The sequence below is a fragment of the Psittacula echo genome (genome assembly GCF_963264785.1).
Source record: "Psittacula echo genome assembly, chromosome: 11".
NCBI classification, from domain to species: Eukaryota; Metazoa; Chordata; class Aves; order Psittaciformes; family Psittacidae; genus Psittacula; species Psittacula echo.
The window spans coordinates 4368905-4392967 of NC_137746.1; the positions used below are offsets into that span (position 1 = coordinate 4368905).

A 24063-nucleotide genomic window follows, 5' to 3' on the forward strand; every position below is an offset into this window, starting at 1 on the left:
CCACACCTGGGAGCTGTTCTCTTTCTCTGTCACATTATGAGCCCACTGGCCCATCAGCCAAGTGTGCAAAGAGAGACTAGCTCAAATATTTGTTGTTTACCCAAGATACAAGGCCCTTTGTATCATTTCTTGCAGAAAGGGGAATTTCAGAGCCAATCAGCGATAACATCTGCTTCAAAGCTACAGCTAGCCCGCATTTTAAAACTGGCTCGATATGTATTCACACAATAGATTGTTTGTGTTAATTAGACTTTATTCTGCCACTGGTATGCATGCATTACTCCCATTAATATCAGCATCAGCTATATATTCTCAGAAGGAGAACAGAGCTCCTGATTAGAACTCCAGGTTTTTAAGCTATCTTTGTACAGCTTTTATTGCAAAGATAAAGTGCTGTATGTTCATCTAGTAACTATTCTAATAGAAAGCAACAATTTATTCCTCATCCTCCCCTTTATTGCAATAACCCAAGCCAGGCCCATCCTGGAGCAAAGCCCATGCAGGGCAGGAAACCCTGCTGCAGGATGCTTATTTGAGCATGTGTTTTCAGGTTTTACAGAGCCTAAAAAGTTTGGAGCATTCCCATTAAACCTTTAATGTATGGATGCAACAGGAATGGGCCATGTAACATTTCTTGAGGGATTTGAAGAAAAGATACTGAACCTTTCTCTTGGTCTGAGTGTGTCCTCGATATGGCATTTTCCTTCTGATGAAAACTGAACAGAGGCGTGTAAAGAAAATGCTGGCAACAGTCCTAGCTAAGGAAGCAATGGCAAGCACCGTTCTAAAGCTTGTAAACAACAACCCCTCTCAAACGAGTGCCTGAATTCCAATGGGTTCTAATTATCTGCTAAGACAGATAGGTACAAAAAACTTCTGACATGAAGAAACTCTGTCATTCACATATATATATATATATATATATATGCTGTAATTTCAGAAAGTTTTAGCTTCTGCCGGTGGCAGGTACTGAGTGAAAGATAAGGTAGAAAATAATGAGCTTTTGTTATTTGTATGTGAAGTTTAGAAGAGACATATTGTGAGTGAACAAAAGATGCGCCATAAAACAAACTGCACTGAAATAATTCTCAGTGGGAATGTAAAAAGCTGCAGGATGCTAAAGAAGATGCAGTGTCTTCCAGGCAAGAACACTGTTCATCAACAGAGTTTTAGAGCCACTGTTATTAGTAAGATGTAACATTTCAGGGTTTTAACATAGGTTTTAATTAGCTTGCTATAAAATTTAACCTCCTATTGCAATTTTCAGCCTTATGAGAAGGGGATGTCATGGTACTTTATCTTCATCATGTATATTGTGCTCTAATTCCTACATGCTCCCACCAATCTTTCACCCCACTGCTGCCTTACTTGATGCATTTTAACCGAATAATGTGAGTTCCTTGTGTCAGGATTCAAAGCTCTGCAAGGTACTAATGTGATCTGGAGACTGTACTAAGCTGTCCACGTAGACATTTATTAGTCAGATGTGTAAAAGACTACAGGAACTTACTCGACAATATTACTTACATGCAGGTGAGTCAAAACCCAGCTGCCAAAAGTTGAAAACCAGAATAAAGACAGAGCTACACTGTTTTATTACATCATTAAAAAAATATCCAGATTATTCTCTAGGAGGGACTCCAGAATGAAGACTGACAGACAAGAATAAAATAGCTCAGAATAAATTTTATGTAGCTATTTTCTTTCTCCCTCAGATGTGAATGCTTATGCAAAACACATTGCTGTAGATTTGCTGACAATAAAGAGGGAATCATTATACCGGTAGTGGATTCTCAAGGGAACACTTTAGCCAAAACACACTCTGCAATAATTTCCCACATCTTAGTTGAATAAATTAATTTATGAATTTTCCATGAATATGTTCAACCGTTTCTCCCCTCATATATTTTATTGATCTCCATATGCATTTAGCAACAAATAACAGAGCTCCTTTTCCATTTGCAGTAAAACAGTTTAGAGATGTTTATGTGGGCCTTGGGGTTCATAGTCAACAAATGCAGCTCAGACATCAGGGAGGTAGCAGAGAAATATGAAGCTTGGCAGGACCCAGGGAGTCCTGCTAGGAGGAAAGCTCAGTGGAGTCAAGGCGCATACAGTCATAACAGTAGTGAGATGAGTCCCCTGAAACTAGATGGACCAGCCCCAAAACTGTGCAACTGCTCCCCATGAGTCCACTGTAGAACTGCTACAAGGAGCTTCATCATTCATACCTGCAAAATGCGCAATGTCCCTTTGATGCAAAAGACTTGTAGGTTGGATCATAGCTTCATTTAATGTTTTGTCTAGTACTATATATCTTTTTATTTCCATGTGAGAAGGAGATGACAATGGCAAAAGGAAAGAGGGAACGTAGGTTTTCTCGACAGAAGTGGAAATGCAGTGTTCGTGGTCTGGAAAAAGCCAACAGGCTCCTTCTAGACTGCAGATGCAGTGGCTGAGCAGTCCAAAGACTTTGTTATTGCTCCACAAGACATCACCTGTGGCCACTCTGCCTCCATCACTTAGTTTGGCATTAAATCCAAAGCTGAGCTACTCATACAGTTTATTACAGCAAGTAAGAATACCATCACATGGAAAATATACTTCCTGTTTTTCTTTAGGGAAGGGAAAAAGTTACATACAGTGATTAGGTGTTGAAAAGTAATGAGTATTATCCAAATTTAATATTTACAGCAATGGAATTCTTTAATCTTCTTCCCCCAACACCAATCTGCCATCCCAGTTTTATACAAATACAGACTAACACCCAACACCTTAAACAAGCATGGTGGTAATATAAATAATGTGGTTAATCACAGATATAAATTTACTCACGTGTGATTGTACTGTTGTGATCAAGTTTAGCCCTCCTTGCTCTGCACACTCAGATGATAGAAGTAGCCCTTTTAAAGCAGTTTCTTTTTTGGTTTATTTTGAGCTTTTTGGTTGCCATTTTTATTTCTCATAAAGCTGAGGCAAAACTTGCCTTGCTGTTTCTAAGTATAAAACTCTTTCTTAAGTGCACATAAAACCAGGCTTGAAATAGGCCTTACCATCTTAAAGGGTGATATTTGAAGTTTATGAAGTATAATTGCTAATGCTTAGATACATAATTTACATTTATTATACATAATAAAGTATGTAGTAATTGATGTTCTTTGAAGGATTAAATTATCAACTTCAGCTGCAAGAAGATTTATGCCTGTGTTCTTAGTAACATATTGACTATCAGAATAGGCTGCAGAAAGAGGCGTTGCCTTCAGGACTGTGCACTGAGATAGTGTTGTCCTTTCTGTTTTCCTTTCTTTCTGATGTGCTTCTCCTTGCGTTTATGTTCTGTGCAGAGTGTATTTATGTAGTAAACTGATGCATAATAAGTACTTATATTCCCTTCAGTCTTGCAAGAAATTAGTGCAAAGTGCAAGCTGAGCTTTGCATGTGTTCGTGTGTGGCTGTGCATTTCCTAAATCAAAAGGGCAGAACATCACACAGAGCTTGCAGCCACCCTGGTGCATTGAAGTTCAGAATGGCCAGGAGATAATGTCAACAGATGTAGGCACAGGATAATGGTCTCCTGCTGCTAGATTAAAGCCTGGGCAAAGATGATCCCTTTTAACAGAAACAAACAGAGGCAAAGCCAAGATATTTGCAGTACTTTCAAAGCAGGAGGCATTTATCTTGTCACAGCATCCTGTTCTGTTCTCTTGGCTTCCACTGTATCAAAATAACAGAAGATGATGCTGTGATTTTCATCAGCGGCTGTTGCTAGACAAGCTCCAGTTGCCCACTGCATCCTCACTGGGTAACGCCATCTTCTGACACTGTGTGTCCTTCAGCCTTCAAACAAGCTGCATGTTTCCAAACACATTGTGTCACACTGTGTAAGCGTGCTTGCCTACTTTTAATTGAACAAGAATTAATGTACAGCAAAACTCAGCCTTATCAAAGGGATTTTAAAACCCAGCGTTCCCAGTTTCCCCTGGCAGGAGGCAGTCTGCAGGGAGGAGTGCCAGCCTCAGTGCTGCAGGCAACACTCCCCCTTGCACTAAGAGCCCTTGGATTCTGATCTGGTAAAATCGGCACTTGAAGATGACAAAAATCCTAAAGGAATTCAGTTCATTGGGTATCAAGCCAAGGAGAACGCCTCACACACGCAGTTTTGTTCCTGCTTCCATGTGCTGTTTTCTTTTACTCCATTTTATTAGCACATTAGTCTGGTCTCCAGCAGCCCTGCTGCTGCGTTGGGTCTGGGGAAAATGCCCTTGGGGTCCTAACTGCAGAGAGGACAACTTACACAGGCACAAAGCTCTTAGAGGGAAGTCAGCACTAAAATACATGTAATGCAAACAGCAAAGGCTGTGAGCAGTCAGTATGTTATAAATCAGGGCTTTTAACCGGCACACTTTTGTAATGTAAATTCTCCTGAGTTGTCTCATCTGTCCAATACTGCACATGTCCTGCTGCCCTAAATGGTTTGAATGTGGTGACTGTCAAGAGGTGCTGTAAATCCCATCTGCTGAGCTTTTAAGGAAGGGATGATAACAGGTCACTGAGATGAGCAGCTCCAGTGCCAGCATGATCAGCAGTGAGTGCTCTGGCATGGTGCACAGGGGGGTTTCCCAAACCAAGAGAACCTTAGGGGAGCAGAGGGTGGTGTCAGAAGCCCCCAGTTCAAGCCCCAGTGCTTGACAGGACCCGGACAGGGCCAGGAGCAAGCCAAGACAGCATTCTCACGTGTGTAAAAGAAGCCATTGGGAGCACCAGTGACTGGGAGCATCACCATATGGTGAGAAACAGTGCATGGGGAGCGGCAGTTAGCAAGGAAGGGCACTGAAGGAAATGCCTTCAGGTTGCACCAGAGCAGGTTTAGATTGGATGTTAGGAAACATTTCTTCACCAAGAAGGCACTAGAACAGCCTGCCCAGGGAAGTGGAGGAGTCACAATCCCTTGGAGGTATTTGGAAAAGTGGCACTTGGGGACATGGTTTAATGGTGGGCTTGGCTGTGATGAGTTAACAGTTGGACTTGATGATCTTAAAAGTCTTCTCCAACTTGAACAATTCTGTGCTTCTGACTAACAATATGCAGATATAGGGAGCTATACTGCTCGTGGTTTAATCTCCACTTCAGTTTTACAATTTGGTTGTATTTCTGGAGTTGACTGCAAGATGAATGGCTATTTTTAGGAGTGGTGCTGTTAACTGTTAAAGCAGTTTATTGGTAGGAGTCATTTAAGATTTCCCCCTTGTTCAGAGAAGCTAACATGTTCAAGGACCTCTCATCAAATAATGAGCTGATTTGCTTCTCACTATTGTGAGGATTGGTGTCTTTTCATGGTATTTGGACACAGCCTATTGCTCCAAACTCCTCAAAAGGCCAAACTAATAAATCGGTAATAGTAGTAGGTAATAGATGACATGATTTCATACCTGAAACATGGGAAGGCAGCACAGGAAACACATGGGATTCTGGAGGCTTGTATGTTCTTCCCAGCTGTGCCACTGATCTAGTAGGTGACCTGGAAGAAATTGTTTTAGCTTTCTATGCTGTAGATTCCATATATTTAAGGAGGAAATAACAACACTTTGCAAGGAACATTTATAAGTGCCATGCAAAACTCTGCATAGGAAGTAGCTATTATTGTTATCTGTAATAATAAAAACAATGGCATTTCAATACACTGAAGTTTTGCAATCTGTCCAATGTCATTACTGCTAAATGCAATTTCTCATTTCATCCACAGCTGCTGCTTTTATGTCTGGTCCTAATTCAAAATGTCTTCTTGCTTTTTTTTAACGATTCTAGTGCAAGTTGGAATTTCATGCCTGTACTACTGGCAAAACCATCACAGCTCGATGCGAAGGGCCCTGCCCCTGCCTTCCAGCACCTGAAAGTTCAAAACACAAGACAGAGAAGGCTGGTAAGTTAAGCTGCTAATGGAATTAAAGCAGATTAATTGGTTCATGCTATGTTCTTAGAAAAACAGAAGATATTACTTAACTAGTAGATTTTATATGTAACGTGTCTGAGAAGAAGTGAAGGTACAACTAATCCTTTCCTAAGCACATAGTGCTTTCAAACATCTTAACTGCAGTAAAACTAACACCCACTTGGTAGTCTCATAGGAAACCTGAGTTCTGGCTAATGATCTCATTTCTGAGTGAAAATATTTTGAATGAAAATATTGAATCATCATAAAAGAAGACAGGAAAGAAAAAATGCTACTTGATGGCTCATCTCTTCTTAGGGTAAAAAAATCATCAATAGTCTGCGTGTTAACCAGGAAGTCATTTGAAGGCACACATATACATTACATGGGGTCTGAATTATCATTTTAATCTCTATTAACGTTATCATTAGAAGTCAAATATATATTAAATACTTATTTATACAGGAAATCGTTTCAATAACAAACCCATTGCAAACAATGTTATATAAAACTGAAGGCTGGAGTCCCAACACAAATGGCCATTTTCCCTGCCAGCTCTCCGGTGAGTTCTCTATTTATGTCTGAAAGCCTGGTGAGGTAATTCAGTCCCTCAGGTCTTTTCCAAGGAAGTAAGCACAAGCTGTCCCAGAGTGACCTCATCTAAAGGGAATTAGTCCTTGCAAAAGAGACTGACTACAAGTCCAGCATAAGGGCAAGTGCCCCAGTCAGATTCTGTCTAAGCGTTTCCACCCTGCCATGGAGAAAGCCCTTTGGAAGAGAAGAGTTGTTACTCGTGGATGTCGTTTCTTAATACGAGTGCAGATGTGCTGGTGAGAGCATCTGGGGCAAAGGGAGCACTAGCTTGCTTTTAAGTTCAGGGTTGTCTCCTCTTTCTTAGGAGGAGTGCTAAGAGGATTAACTCAGCTGCTGGGCTTCTGTGTGTTTTAGTAGTTCACAAAGCCAAAGCAATGACTTACACAGGGTTTGCTCTGTTGTGCGAAGTAGTGAAACATTTATTTGCTTTGTGCACCACATAGAGTATAAAAAAGGTGAAGCTTTAACAATGGTCCGTTCGACCCAAAATTGTTGAGAACCTCTTAGCTTGCGCTCCTCCCCACTATGGACATGTTCTGATGGTAACAGGCACAGAAACAGAAAGCCAAAGTTTAAACAACGCTTCCTTTGGTTAGTTCGGGCCGTGTCACTTCAGTTGAAAACACTGCTGCTGCTGGTGATCCACGCACCATATTCTCCAGCACAACAACAGTTTGCATGTTAGATCTCCATCTACTTCCTAACACAAGAAGTGATTCTCCAGCCTAGACTTTGAAAATTCAGGTTTGCTCCATTTTTTTGCAAACCACAGACTTTTTTCTGCATAACTATCAAACTTAGATGGAGTATTTTAGATGGCAAAGTTCAGAAATCAATATATAACTCTAATATTGCTTTATGTGGCTTGACTCTTTTGGTTACAGCATACCCACTGATAAATTGCCTTATTCATATTTTCTATTTCTTGTAGCCCTTATCAAGCTAGAAGAAATATTTCTTTTCCTCCGCCCTTTCTAACTCTTTGCCCTTATCAGAGAGCGTATCAGATTAATAAATCTTCAGTGACATTTTAAGCTTACAATTTCATTCACACAAGAGAAAAAAGCTTCTAATAACCCTTATCTTGATAAATGCAATTTGACAGGGAATACGTATTCTGAAACGCAGGCTTTTGTTTTGCTTGATTCAAAACTTTAACTCCAGCCAGCAAAGCATTAATTTAATGGATTGGTTGATCTGGGGAGCAGCTTTCCTGAAGGCTTTTTCAAGAGCCCAAACTTGAGCTAATGCTGCTCCTGGCATTGCCCTGGTACAAGGATATTAAATGCCTCAATTCTGCCGTCTTCAGTGTGGCATGAAGAAAGTGTTCTGCCCCCTTGGAGAGGAGCACAGTCACCTGGGAAATAGGGAAGTCATGTATATATGGAAGCATTCAAAATGTTGGAGAGACCAGTCATCTCCTGCATAGAGATGTATGTGAGCAACTGCTCATGAGCCAGATTATAGTGTTATAAACAGATTACTTGTGCAGGCCTGGAAGTGATTGTGTGTGTGCATATATATGTATGTGCGAAAAACATAATAGCAGTATAATAGTTTGCTTTATCACTGTCTGCTTCTTTCTGGTGCTGAAATGCCCACAGAAGAGTTTGGTATTGAGAATAAATCAATAGCAAACAGGCTTTCTAAGTTCCTGTATCTCAAATATTCTTCTGGATTTTTGAATGTGCCAGTGATGTTTCCGTTAAAGACTTCCTTTAACTTCCTTGTTCAGTCTCCTTTCTTCAGACATTGTCTCTTCACTTGACCCACTGTGTAATGGAGTCTCAAACTGAATATTTCAGAGTTTGCTAGGCTTTTAAAGAAGAGCTCCCAGGAGAAAACATGAGTATTTCTATATGCCAGTATAAATTTAACCCAGGTGCAATTTAAGCAGCACTTGAGAAGAGATTTGGTGGTGTGTGTGTCTGCTATTTACAGTCTGGAAGCCAGCCAGCTTTCCCTATATTTATGGGAGAATTATGAATTCTAATCACTGACCGCAAATTCCATAGCACTGCCTTTCATCAGATTGCTTTATTTGCTCAACAAGTAGTGTCACCAGGCTTTGGAGAAATAAGCCCTGGCTAGTACCTGAGGGGACATGTGTGAGATGTACAAGGCAATCATGTGGCAGGCAGTCCCTGAAGCCTGGTCATTGCAGCACGTGAGTGATGTCCCCTTCATCAAATCTCCAGACCTCTCCATCTGGAGCTGCTGACTCGCACTGTGGTTGCTTGGTACCTTAGTGTTTTCTCTAGTCTTCACACAAAATGGTTCTATTTTCCTCTTATAGTATGATAGTATTGTTAACATTGCCAGATTGGTATAAAAATCCATAGTTTGATATCTCATATAAAACTTGGTATGAAAGAGTTGTGTAGACTGTTGGGACTTGGTTTCTGCTCCTTATTTAGTTGCCAGGTTTGTGAAATCCATTCAAATATAGCATAATTTGAAATAGAAAATGGTAGAGAGCTAAACCTCGTGCCTTATGCAGATGTATCAGTGGAAAATATTAAGGAGAATTACAGTGCAAACACTTCCAGCAAAATGGCAACACAGCTCTTGGAGCTACCGTTTAAACTTTTTATGCCTATTATACAACAAGGTTAAATGTGTGTGGTTGTAAACTTCCAATTTGAAGATAGTTTGCTTTAATCTTTGCACATTCGCTCAATCATATTCAAATATTATTCCATGATAAATTACTTCCAGAAATTAAAAATGTAAAGGAACATTTAATTTCCAGAGTTCTGTAATTCTAAATGTCATGACCTTTTTTTTCATATGCTTATGAATAAAATTGGCAGCAGCATCAAAGAAAAGCAATCTAAGCCTATGTGTTCAGAGGTGACAATTGACTGCAGTGTCTGAGTTGTATTCCTTCCTCCTCCTTAGGCTTCTCCAAAAGCATCTCTGCTTTGAGGATGAAAATCAAGACTAACAATCGTGTTAAAAACTGGAATTCCTTTTGTAATGCTAACTGGTACTAGGGAGACATTAATAAAATAACACAGATGCGAGCAAAAGAAAACTGCACCAGAATTATTACCTTTAATGGTAACTAACAACAATAAAACCTTTCTACTATAAAGTTAAATCTTTGAAGAGATGGCAGGATCATGTTCTTCATTTTCTTAAATGGAATTCTGAGTCGGGGTCTAAGAGGTGGAAAACAAGACTCCATGAGGGTACTAATGGAAGATTTTGGAAAAGAAGGCAGGTCCTAATGCTTTTTGCTTTTTGAGGCCCATTTAGACTCCTTGGGTTTATCAAAACACTTGATATGCTTCATTGTTCACAGCAGTATCCCAGCTTTACAATATGCTTCCATGATAACTGCTGATTTTCAGCTTGGGTACTCAGAGAAAAAGGTTGAGCTGTAGTCTGCCCTGAGGTTAGCTGCCCTTTCAGAACATATGTGCCCTTTTATCTAATATTATAAAATGAATAAGGCTATAATTTCAACAAAAGAAAAGGACTGGTAAGTGACTCTTAATGGCATCTAGGTGATAGAAGTTATTTAAGACATAAAGTTCTGTCTTCTGGTGGTTTTCAGGTACCTCTTTACGAAAGCTCTGCAACATTAACTAGAGTTCTCATCAAGCAGGACTTAATTTGACACTAGCTGAAGCTTCTAAAATCCCTTCATAAAGAAAGTACTTCAGATGAAGAACAGCCACTTGCAGTCTTCAGAACCTATTGACAAAGAAAGAGGTGGTTTTTTTTTTTCCCTTGAATATGCAGTTGATTCTATTAAAAGACAACATTGGGCAATGATTAGGGCATCTCCGGGCAAATATGAATTTATAGTTGCAATAATGTGGTTCTGTCGGCTTCCCCTATGCCTGCATGACTCTTGTTTGTACCTGTGTTAGCAGTGTGGTAGCTCAGGCAGGATAGTAAATGTTTGTTGTTGGTTGTGTGCTATTTCTGACCATAACCACTTTCTGTGTTTTCTAAGAAGCTGAGCGCTATGCTCCCAACATATTAGTCTTCATTTGTTGCCATCAGAGTTGCAGAACCGCTGGAGCATGAATGGATGCAGTAATTCAAAGTAGGTTTATCGCTATCTGTGCATTGTGTCTTTTTGACCTTGCAGAAATACCCAAGGCAACTTCTAAGAAAATGCTGTTATCTTGATATAAGGGGATGTAAGGTCAATAGTCAGAAGCAAATATATTCAGTTACACTGAGTGTTGGTTAAACTTCTAAAGGGAACCAAGAGAACATTTTTAACTTACAGGAACAGGTCTTGGCAAGCTCTAGCAAGAATCTACCTTGTTTGGGGTATAGTTTAAGGTATGAATTGTAGCATTTATCTACCAGCCCTATTGGGTGTGATGGATAAGAAGATATAATGTTCCATTCCTTTATAACAACAGCACTCAGTGCATGAACTTCATTTGAAGAAATGTTTCCCAAATGAATTGTATTGCTTCTTGTGCCTCGAAAGACTGACAACTAAAAGAATTTAAAGTCTTGGAACTAAGTCTTTCTTTGAAACCCACTTTCAGCAAATATTTCAGTTTCAAATTGCTATTCACAGGTTTTCATGACTACAGAGCACATCATTTTAAAGTTTATGAAGATGAAGTGTGAGTCATGAACATGGTAAAGTCGAAATTGGTTCCTGGGTTTGATTTGCCAGGAAATTTTTCATCTTGTGGCTTTAGCTTTGAAAAAAGACTCCTTCTGGTACTGAATTTCCAGGTAGACTTTTAAATCATATATTTGAGTCTTGAACTCTGGGAATGGTAAAATAAAATTATTCTAAAATTAAGATTGATGAAAGTTTCAAAGCTTTTGTTATACCTTATAAAAACTAGGAGGGTTTTCTACTGTTTTACAGAAAAGAAACTGTGTTGGTTCAGACCAAAGAGTGACTTCCAATGCAGAGCAGATATAAGGTCATGGAAGGCAGTGATGTATGTTCTGGACACTGACATGATCCTTCTCTGGACTTCATTCATAAAGAGTAGGATTATTAGCTCTAAACTATGCAGGATCTGATATTTTGGATCCAAAATTTTCTGTGTGAAAACTGCAATTCAAGTCTTTTAATTTGTTACATGAGGAAATGTCCTCACCCAAATAAATCTATCATGTAAATAACTGTATCTGTAATTAACAATAATTGTTACTATTATTATTACTATTATTTTGCCTGCAAGTTTTCACACAAGCAGATAATTTTATTATTCCTTTCCTGAAAGCATGAAAGATTAACTTTCTTCATTTCTGCTAGAAATTGTCTGTGAGTAGTGAAGTGGCTGCACCCAATTAATATTTAATTAAAAGAAAGTGAGAAGCAGGCAAGAACAAACACCTTTGCTCTTCGTTGATGCCATCACCATCACTTACTCCTGTCAGAAGCAAAAGCAAAAAGCTTCAATACTGAGGCATCAAAATGAAGTTCATGCCAGGGTCTGAAGAAAGAGCAAAGTGATGGTGGCTGGAGATGTTTTGTTCTGCTGCTTGACCTCACATGCATCTTCCTTTGGTGCACCAGTTTTTCCTGATTGGTTTTTGTATTCCTACACCACTTCATCCTGACATCATCTGCTATGTCTCTCAAGGTATGTTTTGTACAGGCTCGTATGCAGAGCTAGCCTTGGAAGAGCTCAGAAAAACACCTGTTAAATGCAAGTCCTTTTACTGTAGCTCAAAAAGATGGTGATGGCCTTTCAAGAGGTTTAATTGAGAGGCCTTTTCCTTCTTTGCTGAAGGAAATGTTGGTGTGATTGTGTGGTTAATAGTTAACCACATCCACAAACTACAGAGGGCTGCTTAACAAAGCTTGGTGTTCATAACTGCTTACCTGGGTAGGAAGTTCTCCATGAGCTCAGTACATATAAGGCTCTTTCTGGTCCCTTTTGAAAAAACTGATCATTGCAAAGCATTTATAACTGAGCAATAGATGTTGCTGAATTGGAAACATTAAAACTGCTTCTATTTATGTAGCTCTGAAATTATATCACTTACATTCCCATCAAATCATACCTCTTCTTTGCATTGATTTCTAGGCTAGCTATGTATAATGAGATCAATAGTAGTTACCTCTCTCCTTCAGATTCAGTGAAACATCTTTAATCAATGTAATTTACCCTCAAAAACATCAAAAATTTTTTAATGCCTTTGCTGTTATTGCAGAATTGAGGTGGAAGGAGTTTCCATGGTGTACAATTAACAAGTCATCATGCAGAACAGTTTCAGGGACTGCAAAACCCTTGCAGATAAATCACTTGCAGAATCTTCTACAGTGTTTTTGGCAAATTAGGACAGATGTTGTTAGGCCTTATGATAAGTAGATATCGCTTCTTTAAAGTATGATACTTCCCCGAAGGCAGCAAGGAGGCAGCTGGAATCATGGAGATCAACTCAAAAGCTGCTGTGTTATACAGGAGAATTGCCTGCCCAAAAAGCGTTGTTTGGCTTGAAGAGTAAATTCAGAACCTGATACCCGAACGATTTTTTTACTAAGAGTATAAATCAAAATATTTTTTATACTTCCAACAATTATGCACCCAAAGCACCCAGGTGTATCTGCTTTGACATGAACTGGGAAAGGAGAAAGAACTGTCCCCTGTGGAAGTGATTCTGCATTTTGGTCTGGCTCTAAGGTTAGCACAGAAACATTGATCACAGCACATCCCAGACAGATAACAAGTTAGGGGTGATACTATCCATTGACTAGCTTTCGCTTCTTCTGCATGATCTTCCTTAGATTTGATCAAATTACAGCAGGCTCCAAAATATAACAGCCAACGTCTGTTTTAGAGGCAAAAATGACAGCAAGGAGGAAAAGGCAGTGGTAGAAGCAGCGTACTTTGCATCTTTTAGGTACTTCCTGAAGCGATGTTGACTGTAGTAGGAACATCACTGTCAGGAGGATTTGCACTTTCAGTTAATGCATCTCTTTAACAAGGTAACGTCAATAGGATAACGTTGAGCCAGAATTCCTGTCATAATTTTTTGGAGGTTGAACCAAGACATGAGACATAACTCTTCATCACCACTAAATAACGACTAATCCTAGACAGCAGCGGGAGACAGGAACTGCATAAAAATAACTGTGTCGAGGTGTAATTATATTAAAAACAGCACGAATTTTTTTAAATCCTTTTGAAACTTTATGAAAGGAAGCTTCAGGCTGTGGTACTTCTCTGGCAGCTGTCTGTGGCTGAGGCTCGTCCTTGTGCTTTCATAAACATAGCTGCACTGTTACTTCAGGCTGAGCAGTGGATATGGGTTTCACCTCTTGTGCACCACCTAAAAAAACCTGGAAATATAACCTAATTGATTTGGTGGGTCTCATTCTGTATAAACCAGCAGCTGTGGATTGCTCACTTCCACATTATGTTCAATACAGAGGTTCTAGAGTTGCAGCAGGCAAGGTCTGGTCCAGCATGGGGCATGCGCGAAGCTGTGGAGGAATGAGTTAGACCAGTGCTGGTAGTGGTTGCCTTGCAGGGACATACTCAGGAAAGTGGGGTAGTTGGCAAGTCCAATGCTCAGCAATCACAGAACTGAGGTGAGATAGAGAGGAGCTGATGTTTCTAGCCTGGCCAACCTCATTTGAGTCACCTGAGTCAGCAAACACAAATCTGAGCCAAGCACATGCCTAAGGGCAGTATGGGCATGACCTGTGTCACTGCCCCTGCAGGTAACTTCCCACTTTGATACACAAAGGGTACGAATACCACTGAGGTGTATAGACCCACAAAATGCAGTAAGAGAGTACTTGGCTTAGTGGTACTCAAGAGTTTCATAAACACTTGATAAACAAAAAATTAAATTGGCTATTGATTTTTTTTTCTAACCATAAAAAAAAAGGTTAGAAGATGAGAGACACGGTAAACACTTAGTGCCAGCAAGTAACAGTTTTCAGACAAGAAGTAATTTGATTTTGGATTGCCAACGGAAAGCTATTGAAGTGGCACACTGTGTTAATAGAAACACTGTCTAGTAACAGCAGGTCTTTGTGTGCTGATAATGATAATTAGAGCACTAAAATCTCTCTCATCATAAACCGAAACGAATAAATAAGAGTGGTTGCATGTAGTTTTTTCTCATGGATATAGATTTCTGCATTTGGGGGAAATATTTCCCTGACATAGAATACAAGTTAATAAAGTTTCCAGAAACCTGACATTGAAATAAAGTACAGTGCTTATCACTGCAGTGTTAAGGTAAAACATCTTTAGTGTGAGGGGAAAAAAAACCCCAAACTTTTCAATAAAATACAGGAGAAAATAAGACTTCTGAAATTGCAAATACGTCTTTTTCTGGTTGTTTAGTTTGGGTTTTTTTTTCCCTTGGTATCTTAGAGACTAAATTCCATCTTTGGTTACTCATCCAAATCTGGAATCATTCCATCAACAATGTTGAGCTAGTTGCCTTTGGTAAAATTATTCTGAGTTTACAATGGTGTAAATGAGTATGGACTAAAGACAAGATGATTTTTCCAGTGAGTTCATTACTTTTTATAGTGTTGTGTCAAATTAGTTTGGATTTTTTTCTGTTTCAAAGTCCCTGTTTATTAGTACACAAGAGTAGAGATGGAACCGCCTCATTCCAAATATATACGCTTACATACATTACTGCTTTCACTGCCCCAACAGGGACATTTCTGCGTTCATTTTCCTTGGAAGAACTGCAATTTTTTATAATTCAATTTAATCGATTGTGTGTAAATTAAACCAACATTAATGTTATCTGCTTGCTGTAAAGCAAATGTCTCCCCTTAGAGATGGACTAGAATGAGTATCAGGATCTGCATTTGTGAGTTACTAAAATATGGACAATTTGGCTCAAGTCTATCAGACCAGAGTCCATCATCCACTGAGAAAACACTAAAATACCCTGCAACAAAAAATTGAATGGCAATATTAGAGAAGGTTCAGGCAACCAACACAGATCTTTATGTTCCAAATGTTAAAACATACATAAAGTTATTCAGTTGTTTTTTCAGATACAGGCTCAAACTCTGAAGACTGGGTTGGGTCACTCAGGATTGCAGTTTAACCTTCCCTGCAGGTATCCAGCCTCTCTGGAGATCTTGGGACTAACTCAGATGGTTAGATCTGTATTTGGAGCTGAATTACAAAGCCCTAGTTCCCTATAGGAATTCAGACATGCTTTTATAAGATTTCTAATTAATAGTAACATAGAAAGCGGTGAAGTTTATGTCCAAGCAATTTGTTTACTGTATGATGATTTTCCAACTTAGTTTTAATTGCAGTTTTCTAATATCTGTTCCCCAAAGTGAGGTAATTTAGTGACTAACTGTTTAGAAGGGTATGTTTATGGAAAACCAGTTTCCTTTATGGGAATATACTTTAGTCAATGATACCACTATAATCTTGGGTTTGATAAATTATGATCTTGGCTCTATCTTGCCTCTCTGAAGGTGCTTTTACGTATCATCATGTCTTGTTTCTCAGTTTGTTTACAATGATAGTCAAGGCCTAGGAGTTATCAGGCACAGACAAGAGGCCGATTCTCTTATTGTCTAAATTGTAAGTATGGTCAATAACAGCAAGTACTCGCTTATCAGGCAATCCCTGTCAATGGGAAAAATGAAAACTGGGTAAAATAAAATCACGTCACAGTGATTTCAGGCAATGAGTTGCATGTTCCAAATGCCTCATTGATCCTTCATGATTGAAATTCAGAATTAGGCTTTCAGTTCTTGAAAAGGTTGCAAGTATTCTTGGAGAATCTAAAATGAAAAAAAGGAGGAGAAATCTGATCTGGAAAATGGTTCCTTGAGCATTTTAGTTGAAACAACCAAAATTAGGTTTCATTTGGGACTGTAAAGTTAGAAAAAAGCATATATAACTCTTTGTCTACAGCATGATTTTCCAAACAATTATGGTACATTGTTGTTGATCTCTGTGATAACTTGCTATGAAAAAGGAATTCCAAAGTATTTCTCAAGCATAGTACATCTTTTGTTAACATTATGGGATGCATCACACCCAGTGTTTATTTCTAGCTGATCCCATCCAGAAAAAGTGAATTACAGTTCCAAAAGTGCTATGAGATTGGCCTGTGTAACATTGCAAAGCCTCTCATTTGCAGTCCTTTCTTCTGAGCCTGTTGAGCTGGAGAAGCATTGAAAGAAGTGTCTCATAGAGGAAGCCCTTTACCTCTAAATTACATTGTTGGTGGGCAGGGAAGGATTACTTTGAGGGAAATTGCCGAAAGCACAAATCTAAACAGCGTTGTACAATATGCATCATGCTTCCCTTTCATTTTACTTATTAACACTATCATTCTGGACATCTTAAAATCATACTAGTCTTCCCTTATACATTTAAGATTGTTAAATGAAGCTTATCTATGAATCACTTTCCTCAATTTAGTAAAATCCCATAAACAAGCAAGAAATTCTCCACCATAAAAAAACCCCTCAGGTCAGAATTTTTAATGTAAAGTTTGTTCTTATTAGCAAATATATTTAAGTGTTTTGATTTTTTTGATTGTATGAGGAGGAAGGACATACGGTGACTGCTATATAGCGTATACAGTAAGTACATTTGAGTATGCAGTTACCCAGAAGGCAGTGAATAATTAAAACAGATTTTCAATAAAGAAACAAGTGGGAGGAAGTATTATTTGTTCAGTTTACATTTTTATGAAATCAAGTTGGTTGCAGAAACACTGGGCAATATTTCACATTTCTTTAAACAAGTTCCTTTTTGTGTTTTCAATTGGATGTCCTTGAGAACTGGGGCAATACAGATGGGAAGAAGTTCATTAGCACAAAGTGTGTAATTATACACTTGGGGTCTAATAATATGAGCATCTGCTTTGATCCAAGAGCTCTTTGGTTAGAAATGTCTAAAGGAGAAAATGACCTTAGTGTGCTAGCTGGTCACAGAATAACTGAACAACTATGAGCTGTGAAAAGACTTCAGTAATCCTCTGTTACATCAGGAGGAGTAGTTCCAGAAATATTTCTAGTGCTTTGCAGGGCATTGGTAAGACCCCATCTGGAATCTGTTGTAAATTGGGTCACAGATGTTCATCAGACATGATTTCAAGATAAAATAGGAGAGCGAGAGCTTTTCTCTGCCTCAGTCTAGAGCTAAACTGCTCCTGTCACTGACTTCTTTGCACTTGGTACAAAAACAAAGTCCCATCTCCTAACTGTTAATGCCACAGCACTACTGAAAAGATGTGTTGCAGCCACTTCAGAGAAGGCATTAGGCTGGTATAGGTATTTAAATGATAGCATAAATACAGCTTTGTGTCAATTTATTCAGTATGTATTAATTTAAAAAGAGTGTATTTTTGCAGGTAATTTTAGATTTTCTTTTAGTTATATATTTTGGGGTGTAAAATGAATGAGAAATTTGAGGAAGGGGGGAAGACATTTGCTGCTTGTAGGAGATTTGGAAAATGAGAGCTCCTGGCATCATTTCATGCTGTCGAGGTTCTGCTGTTTCAAAGGCAACCTTGCAAACGTTTATCCACTCATATACCCAGCCTGGTTTTCTTTCTCTCTCTTTCTCCTTGTCTTTTTTTAAGACCTGTCTGTTAAACATCAGTAGATTCTATTCTTTCATTACTGATGCTGCCATAGTAAGGGTGAGTGAGGAGTTTTCTGTTCTTGGGCTGCTGTAATTTCCATCCCAGTTTTGCAAGGCTGTACAAAGGTGATGTGTTACTGCTGAGTCTTGGGGCACAAGGCATTTGGCTGCATTCTTGTGACAAAGAATTCATAAAACAGAATTTATGTGGTGCTTTATGGAACCACCTGATTAACGGCAGCCCTCAATAAAGGAAAGATGCTCTGTGCAATTGCAGTACAGATATAAAAGAGTGGCAATAAAGGACATGCAAGTGAAAACAATATATTAAGCTTCTGAGAAGCAGATTCATTGGTAGGTCTTTGCATTCCAAAGGAAATTCAGGGCCTACTCCTACGTGATGGTGCTATTTCATGTTGCATGACACTGCTGTTGAGAGCAGGGGTTCAGAAATAAACTCTTCCTCCTGACCCTGGGAAACTGAATTACATTAATGCATTTTATGCGTTAAGCAAGCCTGGACTTGTGTGTCATGCTCTAAGAACTAGTGAATGACACAGAGTAGCTCCTGCATTTATCTTACTATAAAGAGAGATTGTTTTCTTATTTTACTGCAAAAAGCTCTAAGGTTTCAAACACCTTGCCTGATGGAGAACATGGGTATGGATGAAATGTGTCATATTTTGCACTGGTGGAATCAATAAGAAAGGTATGGTGTGAATTTAAATTGAAAATCAGCTTTGGGTGGCATGGTTTAGTGGGAGGTGTCCCTGCCCATGGCAGGGGGGTTGGAACTTGATGATCTTAAGGTCCTTTCCAGCTCTAACTATTCTATGATTCTGTGGTCAAGGGGGAAGTTCAGAAGCTTATTTCACTGGCAGGGGATTGAGAACAGCAAGAAAGTTTTTACTCATGAAAAAATGGAATTATCGGTGCAAACTGTGACTCTATTATCATGTCCTTGCCCAATGTCTGTCCTAAAGGAGAGTTAACAAACTGTTGCAATCTTTCTTAAAAAGCAGCCATAAATACAAATATTCTATACTATTATGTTGCAGCTTCAGATTCTAGATGACAGGAAGACAAATTTCACCATGCTTTGTGATAGAGCATTTTCCTTGGCAACATTTTGACCAGTGTGTTTTCTTACCCTAATTCAAATGCGAGAGAATATCAGTCTCCAAGCTCTTCACAGTCTTTGAGTAATTGCCATTTGTTTTTGTCCTTCACCTCTTTGCTCTTCTGCAAACAGATTGTATTCCACAGCAGGGTTTCAGTGATGAGAGGTAAAGTAAACCCTCCTCTAGCAATTGGATGCTTTGACTTACTAAAGTCACTGCTGCTTGAAAGAGAAATTGGCTTCCCTTGAGAACTTGTGAGCAATGAAAAAATAAAGCAGTCGATGACTTAGTATAGGGGCACATAAAATCCTCACTGTAGACATCTTTGTGAGAAGCAGAAAACCGATTCACTGGTTACTACTTGTGGCCATTGTATTTGTTCAAGTCATTTGAGAAATCCAAAGGCTCTTTAAAACTGTTTATTTCCCTGAGGAGACAAATGCAGGATTCTGTATTGCAAGTCAAGTATGCCAGCCTTTAACAAGATTATGCGAGTCTTTTCCATGGGTCTGCAGTGTGAAAAATGTCCTTAGCTGTAGGTCACAATGAATAAGAGGAGAAGAAAATAGCGAGAAGAAATCCAGGCAGTGGGCTGGTTTTATGGGAAAGTTGTTATACTGGCTGTAAAAGACTGGTTTCAAACTTAGACTGGAGCTGGGTGTACACATTCTATTGCAAATACTGGTCTTAATGCTGTAGGGCATTAAAATACCCTAACAGTTGTAGATACTTTCAGGAAATATATTTTAACAGAACAGAAAGCCTTGGGCTTCTGCAAATGACTTCGCTTCCTCCTTCAGAATACCCAGACACGAAGCTAAACTTAGCTTGCTTTATTTCACAGATGACTGTTTTGAATACATATTCCAGGCATTATAGCAAGTATGAAAAGTGGCATTGATGCCACAATGATAAGTGCTCTGTAAATGCCTACATAGAGAGAGAGAAGGCACGAGGATAGTCACTCACCAGCTAATTTAGGATAATAAATGAAATCTTAGTGAGATGTAATTTGTGTTGTTAATAAGTCTCTTCTCATGTTAGTAACATGCAAATCTATGCAAAATTATTTGTTTTGCATAAAGAAGTTGGGTTGGAAAGATGCCATGTGGCCTAGCTACGTGTCCTTGACAAATCACATTTAGTGTGCAGTGCTTGCTCCCTCATTACTCTTCTCAAATAACCTGTATAAGCTTAATATAAGTAAGCACAGTCTATGCATTTGAATACGTCCTTAATCCATTTCCTCAGGTTTCTATTACATACTAACCAATATGCCCATTGTGGGCATTTTGACACTTTGTGCCATCAAAACTCTTTATTTAAATTCTTAAGGCATTTTGCTGGTGTTAATGGATTCAACCTCACATTGCCTTAGGGATTGTGTTTTATGCACAGGTAAATAAATGCCCACACAGTTTCTATGATTCATATAACACACTTCAGGAAACCTTTAGCAGAGGTTTGAAGTTCTTGTTTTACTTGCAGGACTCAGCTTCTTTCCAAAACAATTACTTTCCTCCATGGAAAGACATTTCAGTTGGACTGCCAGAAGGCTCTCTTCCAAATTCTGCTCAGGTCTTTTGTGTAGACACTTCCTTCAGGGCCTGTTGTGCCATGCAGATGCTTTTCATTTGTTTCCAGGTTTTGGAGACCAGGTTTCCCCTCACTGTTTTAAATGGCTGTCTTCTGCTGAGACGTGTTAATATTGCTCGCAGAGGCCATCTTCCCTTTTGCCAGGTCGGAGTACTTGGGTTCTGGATGTGATGCTTGCCAGATTTTTCCACTTTCAGCAAAGTTTCTTTTCCTGTCTTTCCCCATACATTTCTGAATTTAAATGAGGAATAGCACTTAGCTTTTTGTAAGGCTCTGTCAGCCCTATAGATAAATCACGTGTTTATTTGTTCTCCCTCTCCATTTGATTCCCCACTGATTCTTGTATGTGTTTGTCTTCTCTTCTGGCCTGTTTCCCCCAAACCAGTACTGTGCAAATAATTGATTTCTCAGTTTCCTGACTGGACTGGAGAGGCAGGATTCAAGAGTGTAATGCTTCACGGTAAAGTAAAAGACCTTTTAAAAAAACCTCTTTAAAAATGAAATCTGACAGTTTCTGAAGCTGAGACATCACTTTGAAATGAATGAGCTTAATTTCAACATTTCAGTGCTTCAGCTTGTCAATCCCTATTTGTAAATTATTTTGATCATCTCCAAACTCCATTTTCCAGCACAGAAACTCTATGCCAAATAATAATAATAACAGTAATAATAGTAGTCATCCTTTTTTCCCCAGGAGTGCAGTAACTGCCCATGGTATTAGTTATTCACTTTTAGCAGTGATTCTGCTGTTGTGTAACTCTATGTGCTTATGAAGGTTTTTCAGTTCCTGGCATACGTCAGAGACATTGCATCTGCATTTTAGCCTCTTGTTCACATTTTTAATCTATCTCTGCTCTAAATAGCAATAAAATCATGGGAAGCTGGAAGAACATTCTGGAGAGATACGGCTTGTGCATTCTCTTGAATGGCACTGGGCATTGGCAATCATCACAGAGCATTAGGCTGAATGCAACCAGTATGACCATCCCATATCCTTTTATTCCATAGCATCCTGTCCCCCAGGCACTTATTTGTCTCCCTAGGTCTCAGAACATGCCCTTGTCACTTGGCAAAATGGAGCCAGCTCCAGCAAGAAGGCATGAAAGTAAACGTCATTTCTCTTCTTCAGCACTGGAGTTTATCTAAGGATAGTTCATAGTTGCTCTGTGCGTTGTCAGTGTTGTGATAGGTTATCCTTCCATATCAGGGAGACACAACCAGCTCCTGCATCAACCACATCAGTGATTCAGATTACTCCTGAAATAGTTTGCTGCTCTCTGTTGAAGCACATGATAAACGGTTCCAAAAAGCTATAGTGACAATTCTCACTTCTGTGTGCTAGAAATTATGCCTGACCATATTATGAAAGGAAATGAATGGGATTTTTGCTGAAGTGCTTTGATTGCTTAATATATGTGTCATAAAGAAAGTGACAGTATCATTATAGAAAACTCTCTTTCTTGTCTTTTCATGATTGTTTCACTGCAAATAGGCTTTAATTCTCTCAGTATTAGTGGCTTCTACTATACACATTGGTCTGTCAGAGATCAAAAATCAGCATTTGTACAAAATACCTATTTTCAGTGGTGTTCTGCAGATGGTGGAGTTGTCAGTTGCTCTAACACTCTCTGGGCAATCTTTAAATCCACATTGCTCCATTAAAGTCAGGACTGATTTATATCCATGGAAGACCTGTCCTGGAGTATCCACACTTTGATGGCCTCTTCCTTTCAACAGAAATAAAGTGAAATCTGAAAAAGCAGGAGCTTAAAGCAGTTCAGTTCACACTAATGCATAGGAAGTGTGACCCATCGCATTGCTATTATATACACTTAGGATTCTGCAAATGACCTTCTTAGAAAATTAGAATTATGTATAATTTTGGGGGTGTTCCCCAAGCTGCCCTAAATATACATTTTAAGCACTATTAGAATCCAAGAGCAAACATGCTATTAACAAATGCAGAGTTTGTGCATGAAATCAAGGGTTTATAATCATGTTTCTCTTCTCGTCTCACACCTGAATCATAGAATCATAGAATAGTTAGGGTTGGAAAGGACCTTAAGATCATCCAGTTCCAACCCCCCTGCCATGGGCAGGGACACCTCACACTAAACCATGTCACCCAAGGCCTCATCCAACCTGGCCTTGAACACCGCCAAGGATGGAGCATTCACAGCTTCCCTGGGCAACCCATTCCAGTGCCTCACCACCCTCACAGTAAAGAATTTCTTCCTTAGATCCAATCTAAACTTCCCCTGTTTAAGTTTGAACCCGTTACCCCTTGTCCTGTCACTACAGTCCCTGATGAAGAGTCCATCCCCAGCATCCTTATAGCCCCCCTTCAGATACTGGAAGGCTGCTATGCAGTCTCCATGCATCTTCTCTTCTCCAGGCTGAACAGCCCCAGCTTTCGCAGCCTGTCTTCATACGGGAGGTCTCCAGTCCCCTGATCATCCTCAGATGAATGTCACCAGCCTGGGAATTATGCAAGATCATGTTTTCACTTGTTTGAAGAAAAGTGTCTTTTGAAGCTTCCTGAATGTGGTTTCAGAGCCTTTGATAATTGAAATCATTCCCAAATAACTGGTTTTCAAAGTACACCTGAAAGTGAGAGAGGTTGCTGAGCCCATCTTTCACATAGAATTAATTCCTATTATATTAATTCGACCCTATTTCTGTATTCAATATGATACAGTTTTTAATTACATATTTGTCTACTGTTTATTCCATAGCATCATTTTCTCATTCAGTGCAGAGCGTCCCTGGTTTGGCCGTATGTCAGGTTGCATAGTAGAGGAGACACCAGTTATTTCTCCAAAGAACATGTTGTAGCTCGCCAAAGCTGCAGAGCACAAGAAGCAGCAAATTACAAAGGGTGAAGAGCATTAAGGGGAAAAGAAGAGTCACGTAGGCAGAGCAGTTGATGTGTGCTGCCCTGGAGAAATTAATTCTTGTGCGGTTCCTGGCACTGATTCCCTCTGTAATGCTGCCCATCTTGCTAAGCCAGATTGTTCATGAAGGGTCGCTAGCTGCTGCTTCTAATTTTCCAGGTTCCTGATTTGAAACTCTGAGGCCTCGTTTGCAGAAGTGCTGAGCACCCACAAGTGCAGTGGATGGTCGGCATGAAGTGAACTTGTTAACAGCTTTCAGATACTGTGAAGAAGCAGGTCCTCAATACCTGCAACTAGATACCCAAAAATTGACTAGCAGTGCCCTTCTTATATTACAAATGCCTTGCTTTGTAATTCAAATTGCTATATAATAATCTCAATGAATG

The 24063-nt window shown here is 39.3% G+C and overlaps 1 protein-coding gene across 1 annotated transcript in view; it reads left to right on the forward strand.

Annotated features, from left to right (window-relative positions):
* Positions 1 to 24063, forward strand: part of SPOCK1 (SPARC (osteonectin), cwcv and kazal like domains proteoglycan 1) — a gene marked incomplete at both ends in the record, with an annotated part of 284542 nt that overhangs the window by 220485 nt on the left and 39994 nt on the right. The window contains one exon of the mRNA XM_080627170.1: positions 5806 to 5920. Coding sequence (XP_080483296.1) covers positions 5806 to 5920 — 115 coding nt within the window. The remainder of the gene's footprint in view (positions 1 to 5805; positions 5921 to 24063) is intronic.